The sequence below is a fragment of the Balaenoptera musculus genome, chromosome 9 (assembly GCF_009873245.2).
Source record: "Balaenoptera musculus isolate JJ_BM4_2016_0621 chromosome 9, mBalMus1.pri.v3, whole genome shotgun sequence".
In the NCBI taxonomy this organism is placed as follows: domain Eukaryota; kingdom Metazoa; phylum Chordata; class Mammalia; order Artiodactyla; family Balaenopteridae; genus Balaenoptera; species Balaenoptera musculus.
In genome coordinates this window covers 2709449-2726055 of record NC_045793.1, presented here as the reverse complement: position 1 = coordinate 2726055, position 16607 = coordinate 2709449, and the positions used below count along the sequence as shown (strand labels likewise).

At 40.4% G+C, this 16607-nt stretch overlaps 1 protein-coding gene across 1 annotated transcript; it reads right to left on the bottom strand.

Annotated features, from left to right (window-relative positions):
• Positions 1–520: 520 nt before the first annotated feature.
• On the bottom strand, positions 521–9936 carry CNPY1 (canopy FGF signaling regulator 1). Its single transcript, XM_036862753.1, is given in 4 exon segments — positions 521–2899; positions 6932–7028; positions 8784–8987; positions 9852–9936. Coding segments are annotated over 4 exon segments (405 nt in total). The 5' UTR covers positions 9918–9936; the 3' UTR covers positions 521–2861.
• Between the last annotated feature and the right edge of the window lie 6671 nt (positions 9937–16607).

Below are 16607 nucleotides of genomic sequence, written 5' to 3'. Positions count from 1 at the left end.
TTTTAAGATTGATATATAGTTTAAAATATTTATTTAGATAATGCTATTACATATATGAATAAATATCAGCCAAGCAGAGAAATAGGTATAAAAAAATATAACCAGTTATTGACTTTTTTTTTTAGGGCTTGCTTTAGTAAATCAAGTATTGATCTCTCCCATTTGGGACTTTGCTCTATTCCACTCTCCACTCCTCAGTGAAATGGATTCATCGGTCTTGGCTTATTCTTAGCAAATCGTAATCCACATAACAAAATATAAGCTGTTCATCTCAGCCAATTTGGTCTTTTCTTTATGAGAAGAGGCTCACAGAAGTCTTCCATGGAGACCCAAAAAAACCATCTCATAAAAGTACGATTTGAAATCATCCACCTGAAACACGTCTTCTCTCCACATTATTTTCATAAGCATTATAAATCTCTCCCTACCTTTTCTCTGAGATTCTCTTCTGACCCAGAATTAGGTGCTTTTCATGGGCTCTAAGAAACTTTTCTGTCACACCCTAGGTGTTGTTTTGTTTCTTTTTCTTCCTTTTTTTTTTTTTTCTGGCTTTTTGCTTTTGCTTTGTTTTTGGTCAATAAAAGTCATTAAAAGGCAGGAATGTGTTTGGAGGCCTGGCAAAGCCAGCAGTCAGCTACTCTCTCATTATTGTTCATTTAAAAGCAGCACAGCCTCACCACACCCAGAGGGAAACTTAAGTCATCGCAGCCATAAGAAATGCAGTGGCTCACTCAAATGTAGTGTTAATCAGTAACTACAAACATGTACATGCGTTTAACAAGTTCGATCTGGAAAGAAAACAATTATCTAAGTCGTGAGATATTGAAAATCTTGCAAGAGACAAGATTATTTTTACTGGGAAGCAAGAAAAAATGGAAAAGCCCTATTTAGCAAAACCTTAAGATATTCCCCATCAGAGGCAAGATGTCTGGTTCTCTCCAGTCAAAGCAGAAGCCTCAATATCCATGAGAAACAGCCATCAGTGGAGGGAAGGCATACCTCCCCACGGTCCTTTAGGTGGGAAACAAAAGCCCAAAATCTCTTAAATTCTCTTAAATTCTCTTAAATTCATTAGTACTGTCTAGATGTGAGAATTTGTCAGATTTACCATTGAGGGTATGGAAGGACCGCAGCCAACACTTCTACAATCACAAATGTTATGGTTTTCGAGGGAACTTTGTGCCAGTGTCTCTATATGTTCCCGTGAAGAAACAGTTTAGTGCATTTACCAAGGAAGCCTAAGTTAGGAAAATGTTTATGACTCATTTTTTGAAATGCTAAATTAAACTTAAATAGCTAAGTTTACTAAAGTTATAGGGACTATGTTTTAAGTCACAATTTTACTACCCTACTGAAAAATGATGCTAATTATTCTTAAATCCTATTTCCATTTTTTATCAGTTGTATGCAGTGCAGCCTCATTGGGTTATAATATGTAGGATCTATACTACTTAGCCAGCTACAGACGTATCAAAAAATCACAAACCTTCTCAGTTTTCCCAAATAAATGAAGTTCACTTTAAAAATCTAACTTTTAATAAGAGTTGAGGTGGGAAAAGGAGAAGAATGGAAACCTCTTTCTCTTCATTTTGGCAAATTTTTCTAAATGTAAGAATTGTTTCCTCCTGACGAGTCAGTTGAGTGGCTTAAGTAATGTGCTTTCTAGGCCATCAGGTAACATATGGCAAATAGTTTTTGTTTTGGGGACTTTGCTCTATTCCACTCTCCACTCCTCAGTGAAATGGATTCATTGGTCTTGGCTTATTCTTAGCAAATAGTAATCCACATAACAAAGTATAAGCATCCTACCTAGTAAACTCTCAGAGACAACAATGAGAACTTCTTCTTTAAAACAAGTGTAAAATAGGTCCTGACCTTTTAAATGATTAAAGTTATATTCCAATGAATGTAAACTTAACAGAGACAATGAAATCTCCAAGAGTGAGATTATTACTACACTCTGTTATTAACGTGGTCAAAAGGCAATTTTCCATAAGTTCCCACCTCTCCTTCCATCTCCACACCTACAAAAACATCCATAGAAAGAATGATAGGTTGGTTAGTAGTAAAATCTACACGCTAAATGTTAGGTGAAATTCTTTAATAAACAAAGGAACGACAGGAGAGTTTGCAGCAAAACAAAACATGGCCACTGGTATCATCCTTTAAGACTACATGATAATAAATACATGAATAATAAATCAACTTTCTAAATCATTTGAATTCAGGATGTATGCATCAGAAAGGCCAATATAGTTATTGTTCCTTGTAAAAGTACTCACTGTTTTTTATGCATTTAATTAAATTTTAGACATTAAAAAGTTTTTAAACTTAAGGTTTCTAGAAATTTAAATTTCATTCCTGATATAAAGTGAGTTCGCTTCTTTCAGTGACAGCCATACAGCCCAGAAAAATTAACCTGGAATTTGCAGCAATATGTTTTCTTAATTTCATGACTAATCAAGTATTTATGAAATCAAATCAAGTTTTTATCAAACAGAACACTATACTTGTATATGTGCATGAAATATACAGTACACGTTATTAAATCCTTATTTCATTTATGAAATGTCTTCACTTTTTTCCTATTACTGAGTTAAATGCTTTCCTGCCAAGCCTGTTTATATCAAAATCTACAAAGGTAATTCGTTTCATGCACCCCTCAGCTTCACCTATAGAAAGAATTGGGGCTCGTCATGATGCCAAACAAGAGATTTTCAATAAAATATCAAACATGAGACAATGCAGTACGAACAAGAGACGTAAAGTTTCTTCTCATGAAGAAACATGAAGACAGAAATGCAGACATTGACCTTGGGGGCTGTGACTTGTCTCTCCTCTAACTCGCAGCACCGTCATTCCTAGAGTTCAGTGTGATTAGTAGAAGTTTCACACAGACCTGGGAAAAAAAAGTTAGATGGCATCACTATCACATTTAACACCAGCCCATAAGTCATAATTTACTTTCTGCAAAAGCACATTCTTGTGGAAGCACATTTTTTTTTAAACTTTCTTATGGACATTTTCAAATACACACAAGAGTAGAAAGAAGAATGTAATCTACCCCCCTGCAGCTCGGTCAGCCACTGCTATTCCTGTCCCATCTCCAGTATTTTTTCCTGGAGTATTCTGAAACAAAGCCCAGGGGTTGTATCATCTTGCCGGTGGTCATGGGAGTATTTAAGGAATACTCGAGACAGGGAATCAGTGCGCTGGGCATTTAATCCAAGCAGCAGAGAGGCAATGACGCTTGCATACACAGTACATTTCCAACTGGCAGCAATTAATGCCAGCTCTCTTTAGACTGGGCTACGGTTTATTTTAGCTATGTAATTTATTTAAAATAGGAAATAGGCCAGCCTTCGTATTATTTTGTATGATTTATTAGCCTTGAAAGTAATTATTTTGAATATTAGAATTTAACACCCCCATTAGTGCTTGGAAATCTATACAAAAAGGTCAAAATGCTTTTACTTTAAATGTAGGCTAAACGTTTCTGGATATCTGAGACCTTATTCCATCTGTGGCATTCAAAATGATCGTGTCACAAATTCTCATTGGTCTGATGTTTTTAAATGTTAAGATTTGATATCAAAGCAGAAGTGATATGTATACAAAACATATTTATGTATTTGTGTTTATACCCTCACTCTACCTAATGAAAACCTCCAAAGACCAGAGTATCCATTTATCCATAATCTAGAGTGACATGTTCTACCTTGAGTGTAGTATAGCTATCTTTTTAATCATGACCTTATATATTATTAAGATTTTAAAATACCATTTTTACTTCAAGACATTAAAACGACAATCTGGAAAAGCCTGAGTCATGTGCCACAAAACATTGAACAAGGAAAATCTAATGAACTCACTTTTATTTCATGCCTGGGAAAGAAAAGGAGATACGTAAGAAATAACCTGCTACCACTATTACTGTCTCATGCTCCCCAAACAGGGTGTATTTGATAACTTTTCTTCTATCCAGTGAATAAAGCTATAGTGGTATCTGCAGATCCATCTGCAGACCCATAGCCTTTCACTGAGACGTTTTTCATTCGTTGAAAGGATGACACATGTTTATGAAAATCTCACGAAATTGTTATTTTTAAAGCCAAACAGAGTCATTTTAAGTTTAACATAAGATATGTTTCCTCCATTATTCCCCATTTATTTTGTGTAGGGGGTGAGCCTTAGAATATTAATATTTTAAAGAATCATACATGTGTTAATTAACTAGATGGGGGGAATCCTTTCACAATGTACACACATATCAAATCACCATGATGTACACTTTAAATACCTTACAATTTTCTAGGTCAATTATACCTCTACAGCTGAAATGTTAAAGTCTGTGAATGTGCCCTCATCTGCTCCCATGTAATTGTTAAAAATAAAGTGAAAAGGTCTACATGAAATAGAAAAAAGCAAAATTCACACACACACATATAAGGTGCATATAAAGCATATAAAGGGACTAAACTTCCATTCAAACCTCTAGTCCTAGAAATATCTATCTTTGAAAAGATTATTAATCTCCCTAAAAGCAATGTGGACATTTTACGAGCTCTCAGTACAGTGTCTGCTCATAGTCTATACTAGGTACAGAGTTACTGGTTAATGTAGTTTTCATAGCCTCCAATAAACACACACACACACACACACACACACACACACACACACACACACACAGAGTCATATTTTTAAAACATCGTTTAAATCGTGCAGAGGGATCATAGCAAAACTGTGGTACAACAGCACAAAATAAAGCATCGCCTTTACAAAACAGAGGGTGAATGTCATGCTATCGTAGGAAACCTACTGTACTTGTATTAGACTATGTTTAAAAGCTTCTGGACTTTTTCTACAATACGAGAGTCTCACCTTTTACACAAATTTCCGAAAGCATCCCAATATGTTAAAACGTATTACATCTTCGTTGCTGCAGTCATTAATTGGAATTATTCTCATTGCTGTGTCACTTTAGTTTTTTCCTGGCAATAATTTTTAAGTTTGAAAAACTCTTTATCTTGTCATGAGGTTTACTTACTTCAATAATAGTGGGGTTTAGGAGGGCAGGGATTCTTATCTCTTTTTAGGATTACTGTATTCCTAGTTTTTAATTTATAAGTGGTTTAGAACATCCATAAGTATGTTTCACAGAGAAACAACCTGAAAAAACTCACTCCACTTTACTACGTAGCAGCCACGTGGTGGTTTACTCTTTGGAGTGGCTACCTTGTGTTCTCAATAGTTCTGGGGCACTGATACTTATGTTTACAGTGTAAGCACTTAATCAGTTTTTTTTAAAATCGATGCTATTAAGAATTATTTGATCATGTTTTATTTTACACTAGTAATATTGCACATATCCTAAGTTTATGCTTTATGCTTGTATTTTCTTTAGGATAATATTAATTTTTATTTCTAATTATAAATATGCAGAAGGAATGAAAAGAGATAGTTAATATTATCGAAATTAAGCCAAATTGCAGCACTTGGGAACAGAGTCTTTCCTCAGAACCTTATTATCTGAGGCAACTACTGCCATAAAGAGTTGGTGAAACTTTCTCAAGACTTTTGTAATATTTCAGCAGGTGTTCATACAGCAAATGATTTGCATTTACCATAGATGATTATGACAAGCCCAAATCCTTTATGAGAAAAAAATAGGAAAACAAATATTCTCAACATCGTTACATTTTTGCTTACATCTTAACGCACACATTCACCTCTGAATAGCTTGAAAACCTTCCAAAATAATTTCTTTGGGAAATTGTGACTATGCACTTATTTATGTGAATTTCACAAGTTACAACAGTACATATCAAAATCAATGGAAAAAGCTCTTCAATTCCTGGCTATATCCTGACTACATCATTTCACCATACTCTTCTTCAAATTCCCAACTAAACTGGCTTTTAAACAGAGAACAACCCCATTATCTACTCAGAGTAAGACAACATCATCATGTTCATGGAAATTTGCTACTTTCTTGTTCAGTAACTTTGGATGACAAATATTTACCTTCTAATCACAGTAACTGTTATTTTAAGGACTTCAGCACTAAATTTGATCCTATGGCTGTAGGTATATTATACTTTATTATAAACAATTGCCGAATGCTAAACATCTCAAGCTTCCATAATTGCATCAAAGTATTTCCCCCAGCTTTCAATCAGTGTCTCCATATATCACATTCATTTTTTCAAAGATATCTGAAAAGAATGTACGACTTGTACTACATTCTTGTAAATGTATTTTAAAAGGATCAACGTGATACAGACTAAAAGGTGTGTGTTCAACCAAATGGAGGGTCGGGTCACGGTGGTCCTGTGTTTCAACTCTGTATATAGAAAAGAAACTTCTGGCAGTGTTTTCTAGCTTCTTATTGTACATATGCATGTGTGTGCTTAAGAATACGAATCAAGTATTATTTTCCACCCTCTACCAGAAAAAAATTTTTAAGAAGTAGGTATGCTGGGAAAGGAACTTGAAAAAAATTCCAGCACCAAATAAACAAACAGAAAAACGTTTGAAATTTCTTCCTAAAGAAAGATCCCACTTTCTGTTGGTGGAGGTAAGTACACAAGTCATAAAGGGATTCTCCTTCCCTGGTCCAGGATGGAGAACCCAGCTCTAAAAGTTTAAAAAGAGAAACGCTTTGGATTCTTGCAATCCCAATTGGAAACAAAGCATTTTTAAATTCATTTAAAATGTCGAGGAGAAGAAGTGCAGCTAGCAAGGCCTCATAGCCCTGAGGTTTGTTTGTTTGCTTTCTCTCACATGGCGTCGTTTCTGATTCAGTGGAGACCCCGTCAGTGGCAGGGAGACAGCGAGGCTTGGTTTGAAAAAAAAAAAAAAGATGCTGCAGTGCTGGGCTCGAGAGAGGGGTGGGCCAGGGAGAGGGCGCATGCTACATCAGACACAGTACCTGATTTTTCACTGCACAGCTTGTCAGTGAGCTAGTGTGCCTCCTGGGCGATAAGTGAGAATATTTCATCTTCGTACTCTTCCATTCTAGTTTCACACTGTGGAAACAGAATAACAACATATGTGGATAGATATGCACTCACAGGACATCTTGTTAGGAAGGACTTGTCACAGTTTTATTAGCTAAAAATATAAAATCATGTTACCAAGGTGGTCCATTTTTATTAGCCCTTTTGGTTTAAGACATCACTGCATTGGATTAACCCTCTTCCCAGAATGCTAATTGCATCATTTTCCTGAGACTTGGCTAACTGATTAGTCGTGTTGAAAGACGAGGGTGAGGCAGGAAAATGGTTCTTTGTATTTGTTCCTCTTCCTCACACTGGAATGGAAAGGAACAGGAGGGATGGAGCTCCTATTTATGGAGCTGAAAGTCTTCATTTTTGTTTGTTTGTTTGTTTGTTTTGAAACTTTAGAGAACACGGTTCCTTGAAATGGTTAAACCAGTTTCCTTTAGATTTAACATAATAATCCATTTTGTGGTTTTAAAACAGGGTCTGAAGTGTGAAAATAATTAAGCTTTCTCAGCAATCAAAACACAAGTGCATCTTCAATTGCACTCAGGATAACGGGGCTTTTCAGTTACTCAGGAAAGTTTCTCTTCATACCACTTAAGAGATCCATCCATAATTTCACTTTGCTTCCCCCCACCCCAAATCTGACTTTCCAGAGAAGAGGGAGCTCAAATGTACCCACGCACCCCAAAATCTTAAATTCTGACTGGAGCGTGTGTCTGCGTTGGAGAAGCACAAGCTTAGGAACTGTGATTGTAAAGAGTGTTCACTGGAGACCAGTAACTCATTTCCCGAGTTCATTAAGGGAGAAGCTAAAATTTTTTAAATGGCATTTTAAAATATTTAAATTCCACTGTTACATGTTTATGGAAGACCTGTGAGATACAAACACACTTCCTCACTGCGATTCCCATTCTACAGTACTTTTAGCCCTGAATTATTGCCTTGACTTTTTAATTAAAATGAAATCTTCAAAAGTCAGCTGCAGCCCTTATACCAGGGGTTCAGCATGTCTGACATTTTGGCCAACGTGTGAACCAAAGATATTTCTCAAACAGGCTTTCCCATCACTTGGTCTGACTCAATAGCATTAAGTAAAGTGAAATCTCTCGCTATATATTTCGCCAGGCACATTCTAGAGAGCCAGAGGCCAGCATTCACGTGAAATAAACATTATGATGGGAGGAAATGCGGCATAAGGCCAACTATCATTCTAAGCCTTTGTTTAACTGAGTTTGTGCTAAAATACTTGAATGAACTCAGGAAAAAAAAATTCTCTCTTTTCTGTGAAGCCTTGGGAAAAAAAAAAGTGACGTGTGTCACTCTCCCTCCATCATGTGGCTATAAATATTTGAAAACGACATTCATTTTAATTTGGATTTTAACCTCGGAACCACAGTCCCTGATTCCTGACGTGGGAACTTGTAAGAGACCTGCCCGGGCACGGGGGACGGACTGAGTCCTCTTCCCAACCGTCCCCAGGAGCAAAGCAACGTGCAAACTGTGCCTCCAAGTCACTGGGATTTGTAACGCACTTTCTGGAAAATATCACTTAACTGTCTCCACGGAGATGAAATAACACAGCCCCTAGGTGTCTCAAAAGGCAAGTCACTAAGTGCGCGGTTAACACTGAGAAAGCAGCAGGACAACAAAGCTAATAGATAACATTTTAATGGGCATGTCTTGAAACTCAACCAAAACCCAAACAAACAGCAAAAAAAAAAGGTACCAAAACCTGTGCATGGAGTACGGAATTCCTCTGCGTAGAAGATAGCTTACCGCGAATTTCAAATGTCTGTAAGCATCAGAATAAAAATAGAATTTTAAAAATTCTTTGTATATTTTGTCTCCTTTCCTTGGAGCAAATCTCTTGAAAGTCTTCTCCTTAGTCACGGGGTCTTCTTCGAGCTTGTAGTCATTCATTCGCTCGCACACTTTATCCAAGAGGTCCGTGAGGAATGCCTCCGACTGGGCTAAGGGAACCTGTGGAGAAAAGCCAAAAAAGGGAGGAAACTCGTCTTAACGTTGATATGATTTAAAAGACCTTCCCCGGAATGCACGTGGTAGCACACCCCATCCCCCAAACAGTATTCCTGTCCTGATACAACATGTGCACAGTTCTATTATTTACATAATTTAAGGGGTTAGCCTAAATTCTGGTTTTTAAAAAGTGCCTGTGTTCGAAAGCGGACAGAAGAAAAAACTTCTATTCAAGCTAGAAACTATACTTCTACAGGTGATAATTTTGGAAAGTCATGGAACATGCAGAATAAGGCATTAAGCACAGGTAATGGCTGTTATTATCTATCTACTTGCAAGAGACAGACAGACAGACAGAGCCAGAGAGAGAGCGCTCGGGTCTCTCCTGCAGCGCATCCCGAGCTGGGCGAAGGCCGGGCCTCGCGCTCCGCAGCCGCTGCCCTGCGCGCCGTGGCCCCTCGGCGGCCGCTCGGGCCCGGGGGCAGGGGCGGTGGCCGCAGGGCAGGGCAAAGCCGGGCTGACCCAATCGCCCCTCTCGCAGGCGCGGCTGCGCTGTCTTTGGAACAGCTGGTGCCCGTCTCCGCGCGCCCCTCTCCCTCCGGAATCCAGCGAGGATTCGGAGGACCCTTTGGCCACCACCTCTGCCCCGCGCGGGGGTCAAAGAGCACCCCTCGGCCTTGGTAACCGGGACAAAAACTCGGGGGCCGTCTAGACAGGTCAAGGTGCAGGATGCTGCGTCCCCGCGGCTCCTTCCGGAAGGGGGCGGGGACCCGCCAAGGGCGCCGCGGACGCGCCGCCGCCCCGGCCTCTGCGGGCTTTCTCCCTCTCCACCCTCTGCTGATCAAAGTAGGAAGTTTGCATGACAACCATGGTGAAAGGGGCTGAATCACAAATGAACTCGATTTCGCCGATGTTGATATATCCAGCCTCCATTGTCCCCTTTCAGACGCAGTGTGAACCCTTCCGGTGCCGGCGACCGCGCGGCATTCACATGCGCGCTCCGGGCGCACAAAGGCTCCGCGCGCCCCTCCCTGCCATCTGGCCGCGGGGCTCGGGGCGGGCCGTGCGGCGCGCCTCTGCGCTTAACCCTGCTTCCAGCCAAAACCACTCCAGCATCACTCCCGTCACCCCCCAGGCTCGGCAAGGTACGAACTCTGTAGAAAAGGAAAGAGCCAAAGAAAAACGGCACTAATGAACTTTCCATTACCACCACCACGTGCGCCGTGATAAAATATCCCTCCTTCTGCCCGCAAAACTCCACTTGAGACTGATTACGAACTGCTTTCAAGGCCCATGCAGTCAACTCTGCGATTAAGTCGTTTATTAAACTGGAGTGTACCGCAGCATTCTTTATTCGCTAAAATATCAAGTTAAAAAAATGAGTGTTTTAATTTTTTTAAATGTCTACGGTCAAAAGACCCTAAAGAAAGTAGCTCAAAGCGCACAGTCAAAACACAAGTTACGTTTTTATTTACACCTTTAATGGGGCCACTTAAGCATCGTAAGTTGTAAATAAAACCAAAAACATAGGTTAACAAACAAATTGAAAATCTGTTTCAGAAACGAAAGATTAAATATGTATTGGGACTTAAAAGCTAGAAAACAGAGGTAAATTCTTAAATTACAATTTACCAAGCAGATCATTAACAGAATGATTATGGCTTTTTTCCTGCCCTGCGTGTGCTTTAGTATATTTCCTTGTCTGGTCCATATGAATAGGCTCGTAGCACTTTCTGCAGGTCCGCAAAGCAACATTTTAACCTCAAAGTGAAGAGTTGGCTCTTTCATTAAAAAAAATCTAACTGTAATCAAGAATCCATTCTCTCTCTCCCCCCTCCCTAACCCTCTCCTTCCCCAGTCAAACTGTAAACACCGAGGGGCGATGCTATCACTGAATGGAGAGGGTCTGAGCATTGGTTGGGCGCTTTTGGAACCCTGGATGCCGTCCTTACACACCACGGTATTTCCCGTTGAGATGAGACCACTCTCGAAACTTTTTTTTTTGTAAACTGACCTGACGTTCTGAGCTGCGTGCGAAAATCCTGAGTGTATAAGATTTGAGCAAATCAGGATGTCAATATGCGAGACCTTCCACAACTTACTTTTGAGAGCTGTATTATTTATTTCCTGCGTTGACGCTTTTTAAAAAACAGTCGCCACATGATAACTTTCCACCAAACGGGATTGTTTTCCTTATTTTGAAAGTGGAATTTTACATATTTGAATATAGCAGTATTGTGCCTATTTTAACGCAAATATGTTATACCTAGGGATCAACACGTGAATCTTGCTGATTTCATACATCTTTGAAGGCTAACTGGCTTTTTGATGTAATTGCTGGCTCTTTTGAGTAAATGTTCTTTAGTAGAAAGAGTAGGAAATGTTACAGACAGAGAGCTCAGAAAATGCCACGTTACAATCTTCACTGAAAGCAAGAAAGGAAAACACCCAACATGAGACTAGCAGTGTTCGTTTTACAGAAATATTTTTAAAAAACTGACCTAAAGTGCCAATCAAAGCATCCGATTTTGTGAGAAAATTTTAAAGAAAAAGATGCTTATGCATGGCAGCTATTTATACACTTATTAAAATGCACATGATTCGGGTTTAAAATGATTCCACTTAGCTGAACTACATTCACTAAACTTAAAGACTGTTCAGGGAATAATTGAGCCTTTTTCTCCCCTCAAAGTGTTTTGATTATAAGAGTGCAATAAGTATTGAGACAAGTGGAATAAAACTAAGTCTTTCTTCCTATACTATGAAGATTCTGAATAGTACTTGTCAATAAAGCAACTCCTATTGTAATCTTAGGGGAGCATTTCCTCCACCCTGGAAGGAGGGTCTCAGAGATACTAACCTCATTAAAATATGAATGAAAAAGGCCGCCATCATTGTATCAGGAGAAAACCGATTCACTGGCACGGTTTTCTTATCAGCCATTACTTTTACACACAGACTCATTTGGTATACGTTATAAATACAAAAACGATCTGTTACAATTTCATTGCTACCTTAGCACACCCTCATCAAAGTAAATCCTAACTTTTGCCATTTTGGAATCTAGCTACAACTCTAAATCATACTTAGTATATATCGTGTTTATTTATTTATTTTTCCTTTAGGCCTCTTCTGACCATGTGCTTATTGTGTGAGCAATGACATGGGAGTGGGAGGAGGTACTCAGATCCCAACTTGAAAACGGAAAAAGGTAGTTGAAAGTTTTGGCTTTGGTTTCTTGAGAAAACTGGAGTTAGGGATCTCTTCCAGAGCACTCTGACAACACTTTAATAACAGTCAATTACAGGGTGCCTCCCATGTTCGTTCATTACTGTGTCTCTGTTCATCTTGTAGCAAATTTCTTGCTTGATAGCTATCACAATTATGTTACAGTGCACAGTCTGATGTGGAAACTGTCCTTGTGGTACACTGTCTTTTTCATAACAGTCTGACAATTTTGGAGTGTCCCTCAGATAGGAAACCAGTATTTAACCTGCTTAGTGACTGATAGTTAGTTTCACATTGTTGCAAAGATTTTCTTCCTAGAGGTTTAATGTAAAAATTTTAATTGCGTTACAGCAAATATTACATCTAGTTTAATCACTAACTTTTCATCCATAAAAATACTGAAATCACTTCTGATATTAGTTAAAAGTCAATATTTAGAAGTGAAAATTCAAACCTTCTTTGCTCTAGGCTACAGCAGGGAAAGCAAGAATTCAGAAACTCTTCTAAGTTGATGAGATCTATAATTAGCTTTTATGTAAATTGACTGCTATGAGTTTGTTGTGTGACACTTCTTCATATAATATGCAAATAGCATTGACTGTTTAGTTTTATTAAACAATATAATTAGAAACCTAAAGAAGCTCATTTCAATGAGGAATAATAAAGGTTGATACATTTTCCAGTGTTCTGTATATCAGAAAAAATGAATCCCATCTGGACTTCATCAATAAGAGAGGTTTTAAGTAGCCTTTGTTCAGAGAGCCAAACAACAGAATTAATATTAGTTTTTCCATAAATTCGATGTTAAAACAGGTGAATTTGTGCAATCAATAAAACCTTGGGGGCAGAAATACAAAGATTGCAGCACAATTGACCACAAATGACACAGTAAATTTATGAAAGTAACATCAAAATTCTGCCCCCTTTAATCTGAATACTGGAAAAAAGGCATTCTTATTGTTTGAAATAAAGTATTTTGCAAGTGTTTCCTATTCTTATTCGTGGAGATATTATGTCTACATAAAGTATACTCTCAGGTTGTGAGAAAAATAGAAATAATAAAATAAGAACAATGTGATTTGGGGGGAAATTTTCCCCAGAATTCAAAACTATTAAAGTTTCAATCACATTTTCTCATTCTGGAGCCTGTTTTCAACTTAACAGTATAGAAAACTTGAAAGTATAGAAAAATCGCATGGTGGATCACCATTAATGAACTCCAAATGGGGGTCATCTAAGTCAATTTGACTTTTTCCTAAAGTTAAAAAAACATACTTTCTTTTCATTATTAAATACAAAATTGGCACTGCCATTTGATTTCTCATCTTAAAAACTATTCTATTAGTCTTTAAAAAAACTAATTTTCAAACATTTTAGGTGAACTGAATACAGCTATCCACGTGAAAAATGTTACAGTTTTTCAACCTTTGTTAAAAATCACTCTAAGCGAGGATTTAGAACGACCTTTTCATGCTGTTTCTGAGCTTTGACCTCTGCTGGCTTACCCCGGAAGGATTTTGCAGATTAAAAAAGAAAGTAATAGAAGAAAGTGACAGTGCTTAAAAGGGCAAAGGCCGTAAGACTGCAACAGTAATAGAGGTGATGTGAATTTGTTCATTCGCTCAACAATATTTATTCAACTCCACCTCCGTGTCAGACAAACATACCTCTCTAATTCGGACTTTTTAAAGGGGACTCTTCCGTGATTCTGAATAAAAATGAAAAGAAATACTCGAAAAAGACTGCCTGGAAGAGAGTCAATAAATCCTAGTTGATGATAATATAAAGATCACATCAATACAATATCTGTGTCCTTATTTGACAATTTCTGTCCCCCCCATCTGCGTGTCTTTCACCATCTTGCTACTGAAAACACAACAGTTATCCCTTTCTAACCACCTCTGCAAAACACTTTCTCAGAATAGAAGAGGCGAAAAGTCATGTTTGGGGAACCTGTTGTGGCATTTCCCAGTTTCATCATCTGTGTACTTGTGGGCAAATGGTGAGATTTCCCTGGAAAACCTTAGAGGTCTCAGAGGAAAAGGATGAAAGAATGGGATAAGTTAAGAAGCTCCGGGTGTTCCGTCTCCACAGTTGTGGAAACACGCGTGCACACACCAGTTCCCGCTGGCTGCAAAGAAAGCACTCTCTCTCTTTTTTTTTTTGGCCACGCCATGGGCATTCAGGATCTTAGTTCCCTGACCAGGATTGAACCCACGTCCCCTGCAGTGGAAGCCAAGAGTCTTTTAACCACTGCCAGGGAAGTCCCTCTTTCTTTAAAAACATTTTTAAATAGAAGAAGTTACACATTCACTTGATTTTTTTTAATCCAGAAGGAACAAAAGAATAGAATAAAAAGTAAGGCTGATGCTCCCCCAGACCCTAAAGCCCAGCTCTCCTTCCCCCAGAAACATTCTAAGTGCACCTCTATGAGTTGTAATGAATGTGTGTGTGCATGTATGTGTGTGTCCGTGTTTGCATGTGTGTCTGTATGCACGTGTGCCTGTGGGTGTCCGTGTGTGTGTCTATGTGTGCATGTAGGCGTGTATGCATGTGTGTCCGTGTGTGTGTCCATGTGCATATGTGTCCATGTGTGAGTGTGTCCATGTGTGCACTTGTGAGTGTCCCTCCTCCTCTTTTTACGAGATCCGAGCACAGCACACCCCCTGTCTTTCTCACTGGGGGATAAGAGAGTTCAGTCATGTCCGGGAGGCTGAGGACTGTCTCCTGACGGTCACTGGATGAAGGCACACTTACTATGGGGGCATCAGAACTTAAACCCATTTAGATTCAAAGATGCTCTACATCCCAAGGGCAGGTTCAAAAGGGGAGCTCCCGCCCACGTGAGCTATGGCAGAATCTCTCTGGAATATTTGTTAAAAATCTGTTTGGGGATATAGCTTAGCTTATTCTCTCCTGAAACCATGGTTTTGAGAGGGACGGGGCCAGCGTTTTTAACCCCCTTTCCTGGGTGAGGAGCCCCAGGCCCCAGGGACTTCCTTCCCCGACCGACCGTGGTGCTTCAAGGTCATTGCTCTCCACGCCCTCCAGGTCCTGCGCCTGAGGACACAACAACGCAGACACAGCGGCTGGGAAAACCTTGGAGATCCCACAGTAAACCCCCCACTTTTCAGGTGGGGAGACTGAGGCTCAGGCAGGAGCGACTTACCTGAGCACCGCCTGGCAGAGCCAGGGCTGGAAGTCAGCTGCTCTAGTCAGTACACGCTGCTGCCCTCCACCAAGCGACCCGGTGCGGCCACTCCCCAAATTCCTAGGTGACGCCCTAACCCCCAGGACCTCAGGATGTGACCTTATTTAGCAATTGGGCCTTTAAAGAGGTGATGAAGGTAAAATGTGGTTGTATGGGTGGGCCCTGATATCATTTGACTGGTCCTTATAAGAAGAGGAGATCAGGACACAGACACACACAGAGGGACGGCCACGTGAGGACACGGGGAGAAGACAGTGTCTACACGCCAAGGAGAGAGGCCTCAGGAGGAACTGGCCCTGCCCTCACCTGGATCTGGGACTTCCAGCCTCCAGGGCTGGGAGACAACACATTTCTGCTGTTTAAGCCGCCCGAGCTCCTAATACAGTCCCAGACCATGGAGCCCCCACCTGAAGTCTTGCTAGTGCAGCCCAAGCCCAAGAGGTGACTGGGGGCTGCTCGAGAGCCTGCCATGACGGGGGGACACGGAGCAACACGAGACGCATGCTGGTCTGCCTCGGTGCACGGGTGCTGTGATCCCGTCTGAGCCGGCGTCAGGACTCGGCACAGGCCCCCAAGCGCCTCCATCCTGGTCTGGCACCACCTACAAGCTGCTAAGGGCTGGACCAGACGCTGGCCTCCTTGCTCCCCCAGAGTCCTTGCCGGTAAACCTGGGACGGAAACAACACCTGTTCTAATGTATCTGATCAGGTCAAGCAACTGGTAGGAAAATCTTTCGAGAGTTTGACGCGACAAGTAAACGTAAAGGGTTATGACTACTTTCCCTCTGATGGATGCTGACTGTTTTAGTTTGTAAATGCCTTAAAAGTGATGTCGACTTGAGCATAGACTGATTTTTGCACTCTCCTTACCGGTGGGCTGGTAGGATGGTCCGGTGACTCCGAGGCAGTGCCTTGAAAAGTTAGCCTGAGGACCTCTTGTCATTTTCTCCCCTTCCCATCCTCTCAGAATCCGAGAGCTGTCAGCGTGGGCATCCGGACCCATGGCACTCCAAGTGTGGTCACCACCACCTGCTGCCGCGGACTGCCTGTTCCCGAGACCCTCAGGCAGCTGCGTGCCCAGGACAGAGCAGCGCTGCTTAGAATTTCGCTGCTGGCCGTCAGGGTGGCAATGGCGAGCGGGTGGTGCCTGCGCTGACTTTTCTACTTTCTGCTTCTGTGCTCCGC